Raw genomic sequence first — 16,867 nt, forward strand, 5'->3', positions numbered from 1 at the left:
AGTTTTAATCTTAACTCTGACACAGATTGTCACCCTGCCCAAGTGCCGTACATGGTCAATGCCACAGCTACAAAGTGGCCCAGGCAGGCTTCTGACCCACAGATTCATAAAAGTGCAAAACTGTGAATGAACGTATCTTGCAAGCTGGCCAAATACATTCCCAGTTTTGATTACGTTTCAAATTTAACAGGTTGACTTTTGCTCATTCTTGAAACACATTTGAATATCTACTCTAAACAAGATCTACAGCCAGCACAAGAATTTCCCCGGGAGCAGCTCCCCAGTCTGCCTTACCTTCTACTGCCTGGGAATTAGGACAGCATCCAGCCCCGCTGGCACACTGCTCCCGCAGGGAGGATACCAGCCCCTCCAGTTCCTCTAGTCTGCTCAGCAGATCCTTAATGTCTGGGGCAGCTGCACAGCCACAAGCCCGGCGGGGAATGTTAATACGGTGCGTGAAGACAATCTGGTTCTCCTCATTCACCGTATGCTCCTCATAATTCTTGACGGGCTCAATTTCTGCCTTCAGGTCTGCATCACCACTTGCTGTATCCAGGTCCACAGAGCAAAGGGAGCCAACAGGCAATTTAATGTTGTAGACATGGTTAAAAACCACAGGCTGATTCTCCTCTGGCAAGGTCACATTTAGCCCAGTCGCCCGCTTCTTCCGGATAATTCGATTGATGAGTCCACCACTGACATGCTGGTACAGCAAAGCTAAGATTGCACAGGTCAAAACCCGAGTGGCGAGTCCCATTGCGGCGTTCAGTTCCTTTTCAAAGCTAATGGAGTCTTATATATGTTTGGCCTTTGTAATCTGGAGCAGAAATTGGAGAGCCAGTTCAAACCAAGTTGGATATCCTTTCTTTTCCTGGCACACTTGTTTCCTAGAAGAAGAAGAAGCTGTGTAAGGGATGAACCGCAGCTACACCACCCAACAAAAGCCCTGTGACACTGGATGCATGCTGGCATCCTTAAAGAACATGGCCGGGGTGCTACTCAACGTACAATCTCACTTCACCCAAGCTGCTGAGCTCGCTCTTACATATAATAACAGTGCATTACCTTCTTTTCAGGATCTCAGTGTGCTTGTGAACAAAATGTCACAAGACAAATTGTGAAGGAAGCTACTATTATTTCCAATTTAAAACAAATATAGTGGAGTATGGTAAGTTTAACTGCTTCAAGCAGAAGACCAGGGCAAAGAAGCCTGCTGAGTCTCATCTCAACTGAAAACACTACGTTCAGATGTAGGTAAAATAAATATATGTTCTGTTATGATTCAGCTGTTAGAATTCTGTATTTCCTTCACCCATTAGTTCACTGCTTGAAGGCTACTGAAGGCTGGATCATGTAAGAAACTCAAAGCATTGTCAAAAGGTGTATCAACACTACTAAGCTCATTGCAGCCCTTTTCCATATGCTTTAAATTACTCCAGTTGCTTGGGAATGTGAACTCCAGGGCTTGAAGCCCAATAGTAAGTTTCACTATACTGATGATTTGTCTACAGCATGAAGATAAATGGAGGTGTCTGGAGAACACTGCAGATTGAAGGTTCTGGTGTCAGCGCTTGTATCACAGCAAGCAATATTTTAACATAGAAGTAGTGAGACACAGCAGAAGATGAGACTCCAACAAGGGAGACACACTGTAAGAAACAGCAATAGAAGTACACGTGCACACACACACACACACAAAATGGAGAGGAAGAGAAGGAAAAGAAAATCTTTGATCATCTAAATCCTTCAAGAAAAAGAAAGCTTTACATCAATATGGGTGTAAAAACATCTTTTTAGCAACCAATACACCTTTTCACCAGGCAACATTTCCCACTGTCTGATTTTTCACCAACTATAATTTGATAGCTTGCTTATGGTTACAAGCACCTGGATGGGCTGTTCTATCTCTTCCTGAAACTCATTCTTTTCAATTAGTTTCAATATTTCCTCTTCCTCCTCAGCCTGTACCTTGCTCCTTTCAAATTATATGAGCCAAGGGAGCTGAAAGACATCTATTGACTTCCATGCAGAATCAACCCTTCAGCATGGAGAGTAAGAATCAAAAGCAGCTAACGGACTGACTAAACAAGCACACCTAATAAACGTCATCTTAGCATTTGTTTTTCTTTCTACTCACAGAAAAGCCTGGTTAAATGGTTAGGTCAGTGACTGTGCTTCCACTAGTTGTAAACTAGTGAAATGCCAGTAATGGAGGAAACAGGAATTTATTCTCTAAACACCACTCTTTTGATGATAGTTCATTTGTCAGATGAGAGACTACCTTCTTCCACTCTTCTGCCTCCCCCAAAGTCTAGAGTTCATTTTTTCCCCATGCTATCCCAGCTGCTTTTGTGAAAGAATGACAATAATACATCAGACACTTCACTGAAGTTAATTTTTTTATGGACAATGTTAAGCTTACAAAGAGTGAACTTCACCCCTTTTTATTGGGGAATAAATCAGAAGTAAACAAGCAGCAGTGGAAGCTTTTTTCTTGTCATGGAAAAGCATTCAGCTTTAAGCCATTTCTAACACTTACCCCATTTATTCAAGTATGCCTGCAACCCCTCTCTGCACCAGAAGAGATCACAAGGTAGCTAATAAAGAATAACAAAGACAGACATGGTCCAGGTCTCATTTGTGACTCAGGTCAATCGCTAAATTTGGCTGCCAGTTCATGAAACATGTTCAGGACAGTATTTGAAGTGGGATTTTACTCTCAAGCACTCCCACTCATGGTTTGCAAATTGCTTTCCATGCAATGAGATTCCATGTGCTATACACTTTTTTCTCTGAAACAAGGTCATATAGTAAAATTGGTACCTAATCCTCAAGCAGTTATTTAAGGGACAGGCTGCTTGACAGATGTATCACCAATGGAAAATGGAACAAACTGGAAGCAGCTCTGCATCCAATTCTCACTGAATTTTAGTGAAAGCTGAGCATCAGTTTCCTTATGGCTTTTGTAAGTCCCAACCTACAAGAATACGGGCCTTGCCCAAATCAAGAAAATTTATTGTGGTTTTTCTGCTGACTGATGTGAGTTTACGTATCGTTTTATTACAGTATAAACTGTGATTTTTCTGCCTGGAAAATGAAAATCCTGCTTCTGACAAGAGTCACTGTCACCTTCATTATTGATGAAAGCCACATGAACGCTATTACTTTTACTGGATGCTCGTTGCATTAGAGTCAGCCAAACCTCTCAGCCTGCAGATGATACTGGAAGACTTAATGTATCTTGGCTGACACTGTCTTCAACTTTATGAAGCATCATTGTGGTGGTCTAGAAGAAGCATTCCCCAGTGTCTGATCTGTGACCTCTGTGTTTTGACACCTAGTGTGATATCTGAGCTAATTCAGATCAGGTGTTTCGCATCTGATCTGTCAAGGACCCAGCATGATTAGCTGAGCTCAACTCCTAGATCTGAGATCTACAAAATGAGACACCTTCATACAAATATTTATAAATTAGCCATATTTTTGGCTGGAAGAACAAAGATTACATCCTTCTCTCCAACTCCTATTCCTCAAACATATCTAAACAACAGCTCAGACCACAATGGACCACCCAGGAGCAGGCCATTCTAGAGAGAAATGGAAGCCACAGCAACTGTCAGGCTCTGTTTTTCCTTCATTTTTCTTTATCTTCTTACCTTCAAAACAGTTCACATAGATTGTATTTTAAATCTTCCCCTTGGAGACATCCTCTCTATATTTTCTCTGCAGACATTACCTGCTGGCTTATTTACAGGCACCTAAAAGTCTTGCAACAAGGGTTTGTAAAAGATTACCCTTCTCATCGTGAATTTGACCTTGCTGTAATACCTGTAAAAGGAGTTGGGTGATGTTTGTAGCATATCTCTCGGATATGTTGAAAGGCTTTTATGACCAAGAATGTGTCCATTTCTTACAAGTGGTTTGTCTAATACAGAATATTACCCATCCTAATGAACTGTGCCCCTCATGTCTTCCTGCCATCCTGACTACAACACAACTGCTTCAGAAATCTTGGCATTAATTATGTGGTTGGTCTGCAAAATATTCTGCTTGTCATGCAGAACAATAAAGTCTAGAGCTTGTGCTTTTCCCAGTATGATCACTGGCATCTTTGCACAGCCATCACCCTCATTGGACAAGAGCTATCTTTTACTTCTCTCCTGTTTTCTTAGGAAGAACCACAATATAAATAATAACAAAAGGTGCTGTGGCCTTTCACACGTCTTGAATTTCCTTGATCAGGAGTGACTTCCTGCAGAACTGAATTTTGCAGTCCCGTCACTTAATGAGTTGCGTACTGGCGTCAGATAAAAAATAGATCCAAGACTGTATCTCTCAGAGTCATCTGCAGCCTGCTGTGTACATCTTTCAAGAACACTTAGGGAGCCTTACCCAGCTGAGTACAGTTTGTGCAGGTACAGGCTGAGTGATGAAACCTTGGATCACTAACACTGATGCACCAGTTATCATTGTAAGAGTACTTTTTTTTTTTTTTCTTAAATTGTGCAAGATCTTCTTTAGAGCACATAAACTTAGCAAGTGATATATCTGAAATTACTGGTCTAGGTGCCCAGGATAGAGATGTCAGTCTCTCTCTGATAAATGTGCTGTCCATATCAACGTGGCCGGGGAAGAGGGCGTTTGGCAATGGCTCAGCCACCGTGGCAGTAGCGGTGTTGAAAGTTTGGAATCTCTGCAAGGAGAGTTAGGTTCAAATTCAAGTCAGAAGGGTATGAAGATAATACACATTTTTCATCCCAGCCACAGGCTAAACTTGCTATCTCCTTTCTACTCCTTGGTCTTGGCTGGATCAAAGCATGTTACTGTTACCTTTAGAATTATTTTGGCCTATTAAAAAGAATAGGGACAATGAATTGAGAAGCTAATCATGGCATCTATGCAGTACCAGCTGATGCAGAAAGAGATTCAAGAAAAAAATTTTCCTTGTCTTGTATAAACACTAACTTTGAAAGTTAGACGTTGTCCAAAGAGAAAAAAAAAGACCATTTCTAGAAAAACACTCCTTAAAAACCTGATCATTAACCAGCAATACTTTTAATAATATGTGGTGGAAGTAAGTTGGACTGCCAGTAGCACAAAGGAAAGGAATAATTTTAGTTTCCACTGCAGCCTTTTCATCTGAGGATCTGAAAGCACATCATAGTCTGGCTGTCAAAAGTTGAAAAAATGTTAGGGTTATCTTCTTGTTTGGACATTCCCTCCACTTCCCGCCCCCCTCCCGACATCAGAACTTTTTCAGGACATTTCAATTTAATTATAAATTTGCTTCTTAATAGGAGATTTTCAATCAATCTTGAAAAAACCCCAGGAATCCTGTCTCCCGGGGAATACTAAGCAAAGGTAATGTATGAATATTTTCCTTCCCCAAAGACATATTTGCTGGAAACCAGCAGGTGTGAGAAACTAAATCAATGTTTGCATAGTTTAAAGTTTTAGTGTACCACTCCAGTCTCTTTTGCAAATTCAGGAGTGGCAGAGTTGTGAGACGATTTGTGGGTATGTGGAGCAATAAAAATGCAAATGAGAACCCTGTGTGATTTTAATCAAAACAGATTGCAGCAATGAAGAAGCGGAGGTGTTAAAAAGTATCTCAGCTGTCCTTCTTAAAGGAGGCAGAAGGCTGATTAGATTTGCTCAGACACCCTCTGCAAGTCATGACTTGAAAATTAGACTTTAAAAAGGCAGGGGAAAAAAGAGAGAAAAAAAGGAAACAATTCCCTAAACAGATACTTCCAACATTACAGCAGGGGGGGATCAAATATTGTCAGCATATATTGGGCTCAAGCACATCTTGTTAAAGTCTGTATAAAAGTAGTAGTGGGCTGGATTCTGACAGAGAAGATGCCTCAGTTGGAGAAGAGCCATAGCCCTCTACAGAAAATACAAAATGGTGCATTTCGAAGTTATTAATTGCGAAACCTAAAATAGTTTTCTGTGATCTGTTAACTGAAGAAACTTCATGTTTCAAGAATTTCCACCAAGGCATGATCTGGCCTTCTGTTCCCTCAAGACTGGGGTATCCAGCAGTGCACATGTGTAGGCACTGGCATCATCATACCATGGTGCTCTTCTCTTTATCTATTGTCATGCAGACAAAAGAGCCATGTTAACAATTTGATCTGACCTGGAATACTCCCTCCTTGCAGACATGGGGAATTTGTGCATTTTCTACAAGGAATATAAGCAGTGCTATTACAGAGGATTAATAAATTGAAACTGTCTACTGGAGTGCATTTTTACAAGGCAAGGCTTCAAAAGATGCAACCTTTTAAAGAAAAAGTGCTAATGTACTTTTGCCAAGAGCACGTGACTCTTGAGGCCCCAGGCATCTTCTCAAACACAAATGAGGTAAATTGAAATATTCTCAAAGAAAGAGACTGGGGTGTGGCTGAAAGTTTTGATATGGCAGGCTGAAACATGAACAGTTCTGACTTCATCATCTTTCACTGCTGTTTCCATACATTCATAACTACAGAAAATAATTTTCTTTCCATTCTCAATTCCAACAGGGCAAAGGAATCAGCAGGGTCACTCACTGTAGGTCAAACTACATTAAATCACAGTGGAGAGCAGAAATTCATAACAGTCCTAAACCATCAGTACTGAATATCTCCAGCAGAAATGATCAAAGCCAAATTGTTCCTTTTTTTTTTTTTTTTTTTTTCTTCTTTATTTACATTGTGTTCATTCTAAGGAGAAGAATTTTAAGGCAGCCAAATCTAGAGTAATTCAGAAAGTCCATTGTGTTCCCCAAGGCTCACAGAGAACATGTGTGCAAAGAAATGTTGCAGTTGTTTCAACACCAATTAGACACCACAGATATGAATAGGCCCTTAGGATGTGAAGCTCCAAAGGAAAATACTCCTAATTCACAAATTTTCTTCAAAGTCTTAAATCAACTGCATGAAGAGAGGAAAAGAGGATCATAACTATCAAAGAAGAAGCAAAGTGATTCCCTCATTCCCAAAATTTCTAACAGATAAAATGCAGTGTGATAAGCTGTAATCCATCCAGTTTACAAGTTGCACTGTAAAGACTTACCTGTAATCTATATTCAACCAACTTCACTTCTGCCTCCATGGCCAGTTCATGAAGAAAAAGCATCCTGCATATACTCTACGGTTTTCTATATAAGAAATCCCACATCTGGAAAACCCACAAACAACTATGGATCCAGAGTCAGTGACACCCTCCCTTTTATAAATAGCAAAATGCAAAAGCACTGATTTGAAAGACTTTGCCATCCCACCCTGCTCCAGATTTGCAAACTGAACCTATTCCTGGAAGTCAAAAGGAAAGAAAAGCATTAACCAAAAAGATCTTGCTGTCTGTGGATGTCCAACAATAGTGAAAAGAGGGAGAAAGTACCTTCTGGAACAAAGGCATGGAGAAAGAGGCAGAGAAGAAACAACAAGGAAGGAAGTTTTAAAACACATTTGCTTAACTAGAGAATTATGAAGTCTAAAAATACAAGGTGGTATAGGTACTAAAATCCACTTTCTGTTACAGAAGTGATTCAGGGATGTCCGTAGTGCCAGAACAAGGGCCCCATGGCATCCATGTGTGCTGTAGGTGTGGCAGAAACCCTTTTCTGCAACAGATTTTGTAATTATAATGGACAAATAAAATGTCGTTTCCTCCACTTTAAATGTGGAAAACTGAGACACCCGAGCTCCTAGAAGCCTCTGCATTTAGGCCTAAGTATTTTACCCACTGCAAGACTGACAAAGCTGATCCAGCTTTGCTGAGTCCCATCACAGTAGTTCAAACACAAACACCTCCCAGAAGGCATTTACAGCACCTTACAGTACCAGACCCTAATACCATGCTTTCCTTTTCATGAGTCTGCTTTATGACTTCAACCCTTTTTATTTAAGGGCAAACTGGCAGTTTGTGTTTGATGTGGGTAAGCATCCACAACGCAGAGCTCTGGATACACCCTGAAGGCACCTGTGTTTCATCTAGTGCTGGCACCACACATTTAAGAGCAGCCCCCTTCATGGGACTGAGAACACTTACAAATTAAGGGCACTTTGAATGCAGAGATGGGAACTGATTTGCACAGTTAATTCATGATTGATTCCTGAGCTCTCACAGATTAGAGTTATCATGTGCAGAATGCATCCGTCATACACTCTGATGGCTTTGCCCTTGTCACTGGAATTAGTAATAAAAACAAAACAAATTTTTGATTACCAAAAATGAACACTACGTTAGATCCTGGTGATCACAAGAACTGTGATCAGATTTATACCTCAGACTGTTTCAGAGAATAGCAATTAAAACAAAGATATTTTTTGCCCCATCCAGCCCATGAGGTCCTGCATTAAGCATCACCCAGCAAAGTGTGAACTCTTCATTCCAGTTAATTTTTCATCGTTGGCTTTGGCTCTTAGACAACATTTCAACTTTAGGGAAGCTGTACAGTTTCTGGTTCGCAGATCCTACTGTACGTCATCTTTAAATAAAACCATTTGGATTCATTTTAGCCTCCGCCCATTCTACCTTGGCTGAAAAGCACATAGACAGGGCTTTGCCAAGGCTGTTTTGGAAGGAATTTTAATTAATTGCTTTGTGTACAATTTAGAATTTAGCAAAAGCTCATATTTCAAAGCCATCAGCATGACAGTGCCACAAAAGGGGAAGGAAAAATAACCTACTGAAGCCAACACCCATAAAAATGTGAAAGAGCTATAGCAAATTCTGAATGATAAGCATAAAAGGAGCCCCATGAGAGACTAAACCTTCTGTCATACAGTGACTATTTTGAGTTAAATTAGCATGATTATTCCATTATAAACTACTTTGTTTCAAAAGTTTTGTACTCTTAGCCATGGAAAATCTCTCTAGGTCTATCCTTGTTCAGGATCTCAGAGAGAGAAAGGACCTTTCCAAACTAAACAATGAGTTTGGCTGTTTTTCAAAGCAGAGCAAAAGTTCAGAGATCAGAGGTGGTCTTCTTCCAGTATCAGTAACACCTTTGATCAATAAAGTATTAAATATAATGAGCAAATCTCATGAATTAAATGAAAAATTAAGTCAGCTGGCAGAGATACAGCTGGGAGAAACTGACTGCTAAAAACATGAAATAATTAAATAGAAGTGAAAAACAAATTATGTGATGAGGTGTCTGCAATAACAGGATATTGAACTCAACAACCAAGAGGTGCCCTCCAGTTTCATAGTCCTAAAGACTTTTTTGATTTATGTTTCTTAGGAATTACCTGGCTGATGATGAGAAAAGCAAAGAAATTCTGCCTGAATATACTACTGCTGCTATTGTTATTCCACCAAGAGCAAAGGAGCAAGAACTCAGAGGAGAGCCAGGTGTGTAGAGATGGCACTGTGTTGGGACTTGTGAGATCCAAGATTATTCCTAATTTCTGTCATGAGTTTAGCTAAATCAGTTATCATCCCAATTTCTAATAAGTCTATGGGAGATGTGCACCCTAAACAAAGTGCAAATAAGTAAATTAAATTACTTAATTATTTTCAGGGTTTCAATTGTTCCTCTTGAGAGATTCTTCAATTTACCTCCTATGAAAAGGCTTTTCCTGCTCTCAATTTTTCTGCCTAAGTTCTAGGATCTTCATGCTAGGGGTTGTCTCTTAATGCTTTTATATGCTACACATACTAGAGGAAGCCCCAAGTGTATTAAAAAACAGTAGCCAAGTGGCTACAGTTCTTAATAAGGTTTAATCACAGCAACCTTCTAAGTAGGGCACAGGTAGACAGTAGACAAGACTGATGGTGAAAAGGGCAAATGAGATCCCTTGGAAATTATACAGCCTGGCTAGAGCAGAGCTGCTCTGAAACAATTACCATGTTTTTAGGGCTGTTGAGTGTAAGATACTTTTGTTAAGGCCATGCCCACACAATTCTTTGTAGAATAAACTCAATGCTTCCTTTGGAGCCATTCCAGAGGCCAGCCACCATTGGAGAAAATTAAATAAATCTGTGTTTTTAAAAAGATTAGTCTTATGGAAATGCTCTGTGTTACTATAAGAAGATTTCAATTTCAAGTGTGTTGGGGAGGTGCAGCAACAGCCCCTGCTGCAGTTTGCACCACCAGCAATGCCAGGGCAGCAAATAATGTGGCAGAACCTGCACACCTTCTGCTCTGCTTACGGCCCGAGCACAACTCCTCAGGGAGCGTGAGGGGCCACTACCCCTGAACGTTGCCTTCTGCCAATAACTTCAAACTTGTATGTTCGGGCTGTCATGCTAAAAAGCAGCCTGCTGTCCCTTAAGAAAATGTAAAGGCACAGCATGTGTTGTAATGAGGCTCTCATAACAGCTTGAACCCTTGCTTAATCAAAACAATCATGAATATCAATTGGAAAACCTCAAGAACAAGGGTTTGCAACATCTGTTGTCCCACCAACAGGTATCACAAGTGCTATGCAGAATTCACATCTACAGAATCAGACCCTAAGGAAATGGCATCTGCTGAATCCTAGAATATCCCAGCTCCTCTTGGCTTGTATCAGAGCCTCATGGTCATTTAAACAGTTGTTTATATGAGAAGCATCCAACGTGGCATTACGTAATAGTTCTATAGAGCCAACCACACTCAGAAGGAGACCCACACTAAACACAGGACTACAAAGCTCTTCATAATTAATTTTTTGTACCACCAGAATTAATAACATTATCTGAGTTCAGAAAGAATGAAGATAATTGCTGAGTGACTTAGATGCATAATGCAGAATTAATCAAACCATGCTTATAACGTGGTGTTTAATCTCTCATGTAATATACTGTTAAATGTGTATAATTAGAAACAAATAAATGCAGATGTGTTGCCTTCCAGCACGCTCATGGGATTCCGACTATGGATAATGTGGCTTATATCAAACATGCCTCCAGCTTGTGACTTGGCAGGATCTTGCCTTTTTTAGTTAATTTTACTTCAACAACTGCAGCAGCCTTTCCTGCCTCTTCAAGACCCCACAGTCTCTGCTGCTATACCTTGTCTAGCAAAAGCGTGCCAGGGTGGGAGGCTGCACTGTTCTCCATGTCCTCCTCTTCATTCACAGGGGCAACATGAGCTATGTCTATACACCCAGACTGACATTTCAAAGCACCGGGCTAGAAATCCACATACTTCCCGAGCAGTGGCTAAAAAAAGGATACCCTAAGGATATCAATGCTGTCCAATATTAGGTGCTAGAGACCCCAAAGGCATCGAGGCAATACAATGGTGTCACTTCTTATATATCAGGGAGGGATGCGTGCCACCTTCTGGCAAAGAGTTAGTTTTTGGAGCGCTGTGTGTGACCCCACAAGTGTTCCCAGAGTCAGCTCCTGGCTGCCAAGGCTTTGAGCACCCAACAATACCAAGACAGACAATGGGAGCTGTGAGTGAAAATCAGACTTGCTCCACAACTACAAACCTGTGCCAGAGCTCGCTGGTTCCAGGAGGGCAATGGCCCAAAGGCACGGTCCAGCCAGCAGCTTTTGAGTGCAAGGCAGGCTATTTGTGACCAGGAAAATCTGCCTCTTGTGCTGAATTTCCATACATGTTTAATCCCAGTGACTGAGGAAGACATTGGCAAAGCATATGCCCTGCCGAATGGAGGTGAATAAAGCACTTCGCTGCAAATGGAGCCTAACATTTATTTTGGGTGTGTGATGGAGTCTGAATTCATGTGATAGAGTAATCCTGTCGATGAGGTCATGTGTTCCTCTGAAGGGGCTTCTTTGTACCCCGGGTTAGTTAGCAACGGTTTTTCTGTTATCAAGCATCTGATTAAACTCACAAAAGAAGGGTCTTTAAAAAACAGTCTCAGGCAGAATTGAGAAGTGAATAAATAAATTGGGTTTGTTTTTTGGTTTGGGTTCTTTTTTTTTTTTTTTTTTTTCCTTCACTTTATCCAACAGGAAAAGGAGAGAGGAATAAGATGGGAAAGGGGCACAAGAGAGGGATTCATTGTTCTCACACGACAGCACAAAGGTCTTAATCTATTTTCAAATTTTCTAGAGAGCCCAACCCTGTGACAGATACTAGTTATACACATCCATATTTCACCTTAAAGGATCACAGTGCACTATCCAAATAGCACAAACCCCCTACAAGCCATTGTATGCTTCTCACTGCTGGAGTGACACAGCACCTACCTTCTGTGGCACTGAAATCCTTTATCAAAACACTGGGCTTTTGTTCCGTTATGTGGAGGTACATTAAAATGTGCCCTCAATTTTTATTTGACTTCAGAAAGACTTAGCCCTTTGGATGAGAATATTTTTCATCCTGCAGCTCAGGCAACTTTTGTAATGCTTTGTAGTACCCCTGGCCATGCAGCAGGAACACCAGCTCGGCTCTGACAGCAGGGAAAGAGTGAGTTATAACTAAATCATTACTAATTTCCCTTGCAGGACACATACCCAGGGTTGTCTTAGGTTTTGAAGTCTAAGAAGAGCAAAGCTCAAGTTGTTTTGCAATAATTTATCTGTAAGCACTCAAAGACATCTATAAACAGTAAAATATTTACTGTTAAATACCTGTACTTATTAGAATTACATTATTTAAGATTAGTTATTTGGTGGCATCAGTGATTAGAAAAAAAAACCTCAGTTCCTCTCATTCTGGATTATTGCATTCAGTATTTCCCTGTCCTCTCCACTGGATGTCTGAGCAACCAAGTAGATGTATAAAGGTTGGCTCTATGAAAAAAGCACTATAGAAGAACTGTGACCAAGTGATGATAAAGTAACAGGTACAACTGGTTGAAAGTTTTTTCACAATTCATATTTTGCCATTGAAAGATGCCATTTTTCATTCTATTCTGAAAACTCAGCAAGAAGAAAAACAAAAATATAGTCAGTAGCATTTCAGGAGTTCCCTTTCTCAAGAAAAAATTCCATCCTACCCTGAAAAACCGTTCTGAGAAAATGTTCTTTCAAGCCAGTAATTTTTCTGCTATGGCTTGCTTTGAAGAAAATGGCCTTTTTGAAAGAATAACCACCTCAATCATTTCTTCAACCTCCTTTTTCTAATAAAACACAGAGCAGCCTGGACTTCAACTACTAAGTGAAAAGTATTATGAAAGTGAAACTCATGCTCTTCTTCATCCCAGGACAGGAGGAGAAAAAGAATTAATCTTACGTTCATTTACACTCTAAACGTGCAGAGATGTGCCCATGGGGAGGTAAGACACATCAGTGCATTTTAAAACACCGTTAGACACCAAACTGAATTTTCAGGTAGCAAAATACTTCAGAAATAGTGGTCAAGAGACAAAAAGCTTTTTATTGGTGGACTCATTGTCCAATTATGTTCCTGTTTCTTACTATCTTTGAGGACACTGATTCTTCTGTTTGCAATGCAAGTTCTGCTTATTATACAAAAAAAGTCTCGTAACTACAGATAAATAACACTCCCTCCTGCACCCTCCAGCATGTTTGGCTGGAAACCATCTTGGCTCAAGATGTGAAACAAACAGCTTGAAAGGCTGGGAAAAGAGAAGAAAGAAGAGCTGGGGAGGGGGCAGGGAGGGGGAGCTGGGGAGACAGATACTAGGATCTCTCAGTTTTCTAATTTGATTTTACTGTTCTGGTGTATTAACCAACTCCACTTTCTCTTTTCCTACAAGGCATGTTAGACCAGCTGGTGAATTTGACCTGCGGCACTTCAGTGATTCACAGCAGCTAAAAATATGTCTCTGTATTACTTTTTTAAAAATACAGTTTTTGTTTGAGGCAAAATAAGGATAAGATCATGTAAAAGGATGAGTTCAAGGGAATAATGCAATCTGTAGTAGGTTGACTGAAGTAACGTCTCACAGGGTTTATGTTGCTGCTTCTTTCTGCCTTAGAGGTGCAAAGCCCAGGAAATTAAAATGCTGCATCTATAAAATACACAGGGTTTTTTTACAAATTAGGTTTATTCCCTTTATTATGTGAAAAGGTGAAACTCTGAAAGCTGAGCTGAAAAAGCCAAAGAAAAGTTCATTTGGAGTATTTTTTTTGTTTTAAATATATTTCAACTGACATTTACAAGAGTGGCCTGTACATTGGTATGATTTGGGCCCTGCTACTCCGGCAGCATAAGAAAATGAACAAGTATCTTCTGGATTTGTCCTGCAGGGACATGTAGAAGGCGATGGCAGGCAAGGGAGCACGCAGCTCATTTCTGCTTTACCACAGAGCCTTGGTTTGTGGTGCTGTGAGGATGGATCTTTCTGGAGATCAGAAACTCTCCTTCATGAAAACTGAGAATACAAACTGCCAGATGGACTTACTAGGGAGTCTACTGCTGACTGATGGGAAAATCAAAATGGAAATAAAATTTGAGATGAACCGATATATAGGGCAGCCAAAGAATATGTTCATCTGGGACTTATAGCTCAACAGAACAGTGAGGCATAGACAGTTATAGTATCATTGCAAAGTGAGAAATGAACAGGTCTCCCACTGAATGGATTCCCCAGGCCTGGAAAAACTACTTCTCAACAGTAGTTCAGACAAAAGCTTCCTAACCAAGAATGTGCCATCTCTGAGTCTTCTGAACTGTAACAAGAGAAATGAAGCTAAATAGAGCTGGCTTGTTAGGGCTGGATGTGTGGAGTTCCCACAGAACCATGTGCTCTCGGCAGAGACTCCAGAAAGTGCTCACAACCTTGGGATTAATGGTGTGGTATCATGGTTAGAACTGAGGACTGAAACTCAGGCATCCTGCATGGAAATTACTTTATAAATCATCTGGTGTGTCTCGGTCTCTCCACTGGTAAAACCCCACAGGGGGAATGTATGTCTCAGTGAATTAAGTATTCCAAGGACCTCACAGTCAAATTCTCATTTCCATAATTAAACATGTTTCTGAAGAGTGCTATAAAATTGCCAGAAAATACATAACTAAAAGGCAAAGAACTGGAGTGTTATCCCCTGCAAGGTAAGGGAGAAAAAGAATCACAGATAGGGAAGCATCTTCTTCACTGAACAAAAACGTCTGACCAGAGCTGTGTAGCAAATATGCAGAGAGCTACACGACTGCTTGAAATTCTAGGGTAGCAAGAGAAAATTGAAGACTTATTCTGAAGCCAAAATATAGGATGTGCCAAGTCAATTACCAGAATAATATTAAGAATCCATGGAAATAAATGATATGGTTAACAAAACCCTCAGAGAAACACACCAGAAAATTTGAGAAAAATCTGCAACTGAAACAAAATATATGGGTCCAGCTAGTTATCTTACAGAATGCTCTTTCATCTATAACAGTCTCCGGCCATTTTATGAAATCAGAGGAATCATTCATACACACATGTAGACACAATCTTCCTCCATGATGAGCTGTATCTACTGTTGTGTAGCAACGTCTTCTGCTGTTACACAACTGAAGTGATTCATGCTTTCAGACAGGAAGTAGAGAATACTACTACATCCAGCTCAAACCACAGAAGGATTTTTATACAAGCCACAAGAAACAAAATAGTTATTTTCTGGGGCAGATTATTCAAATGTGTTACATATAAACTAAAAAAGAGAAACAAAATTAAAAGAGGTAAATATGGGACAACTAGCACCAACCCCATCTGGTGTAGCTCCCAGCAACTGAGATGAGGCACAAGTTAACAGGGAATTCAGTCTGTCCTTGGAGCTTGGTTTTTTGTTAAGAGCTTGAACACTTGAGCATCAATTTCTGGAAATGGGAACTCAGAAAAGAGAATCAAAACAAGGCAGTCAGTGGGGTGCTTTTGAGCTGCATTCAGACTCAGGGCAGGGTGCACAGCAATCAGCCAAGTAGAGCAATTTGCTACCAACTTGAGAGAGAAAAAAAAAAAAAAAGAAAAAAGACAGGACTATGCATCTGCTTTTATTCTCCCATCTGCAAAGCAATCTCTGTTCTTACTGTAGCTTTCAGAGCTGGAAGAAAAAAGCCACTAGCAGATACAGCCTAGACAAAAACTGTGCATTAGAAACAGCAGGACACATCAGTGATGTGCACAGCAGTAAAGACAATGGACTCAGAAAACTGTCACTGTTCTAAAAACAGAAGCAGAACTGTAGAAATGGGTCATCTCAGAAAGACCCCACGAAAGCAAAAGGGATGTGTTCACACCTTCCTTTTGCTTACTTTCCTACTGAAACCCCCATTTGCATTTACAGCACAGAAGCGAGTTTTACCCATTAGTCTCTGAAGACACATGTAGGACTCTGGACTTAAATATGGAATTGAATCCAGTCCATAGCAGAGCTGCCACAGACACTGAAGCCTAGATTAGAGCCTTTTCCAATATAAAAAACCCCTTTCACAGCAAAAGCAACTTTTGCACATAATCTCACAGCAGAAATCACTCTTGCCTCCTAAGTATGGACCGTACCTTTTAATAAAGCCTTTCCTAATAGCAAAAGCATTTGCTTGGTCTCTTGGCTTTTTCCTCCTCATAGCAAAGATGCAGAGCTGGAAAAGATCTACAGTTTTCTAAACTTGTCTTTGGAAAGTTTCTTTGCCAAGTTACACTTTGTCAGGAGTTCATTATTTTCTGGGTAGACACTAGAGACTTCACTTTGAATTATTTTGAGGTCTTTGCTTATGCAGTTTCAAACTATGAGGTTTGTGTGCTTTTTTGCATGAATCATGGTAACTTAGGTTCATTCCACATACAAAGCTCTGCTTCATTTCCAGACCCTTCTCCACAGTGTTTCTTCCAAAACCACCTATAGGTTTTCCAGAGACCATTTCACAAAGTTCTAGATGATTTTGTGATGGGATGGGAAGAGCAGAAATTCAGGACTTCTGAATTTTCTTCCCACTCCTTTCACATTGAGCAAGACTTTCTGAAAACAAAGCAGCAGCCAATTCTAGAGATAGGAGCTTGGACAGTCTCATTTGTCTCTAAAA

The 16,867-nt window shown here is 40.3% G+C and overlaps 1 protein-coding gene across 3 annotated transcripts in view; it reads right to left on the minus strand.

The window, feature by feature from the left end:
- Positions 1 to 16,867, minus strand: part of LOC141953016 (tenascin) — a 74,024-nt gene that overhangs the window by 47,903 nt on the left and 9,254 nt on the right. For all 3 annotated transcript variants that reach the window (XM_074891218.1, XM_074891217.1, XM_074891216.1), the window contains exon 2: positions 295 to 887. In XM_074891218.1, coding sequence (XP_074747319.1) covers positions 295 to 757 — 463 coding nt within the window. In that variant the 5' untranslated portion in view covers positions 758 to 887. The remainder of the gene's footprint in view (positions 1 to 294; positions 888 to 16,867) is intronic.

Source organism: Strix uralensis, chromosome 21, assembly GCF_047716275.1.
Source record: "Strix uralensis isolate ZFMK-TIS-50842 chromosome 21, bStrUra1, whole genome shotgun sequence".
Lineage (NCBI taxonomy): Eukaryota > Metazoa > Chordata > Aves > Strigiformes > Strigidae > Strix > Strix uralensis.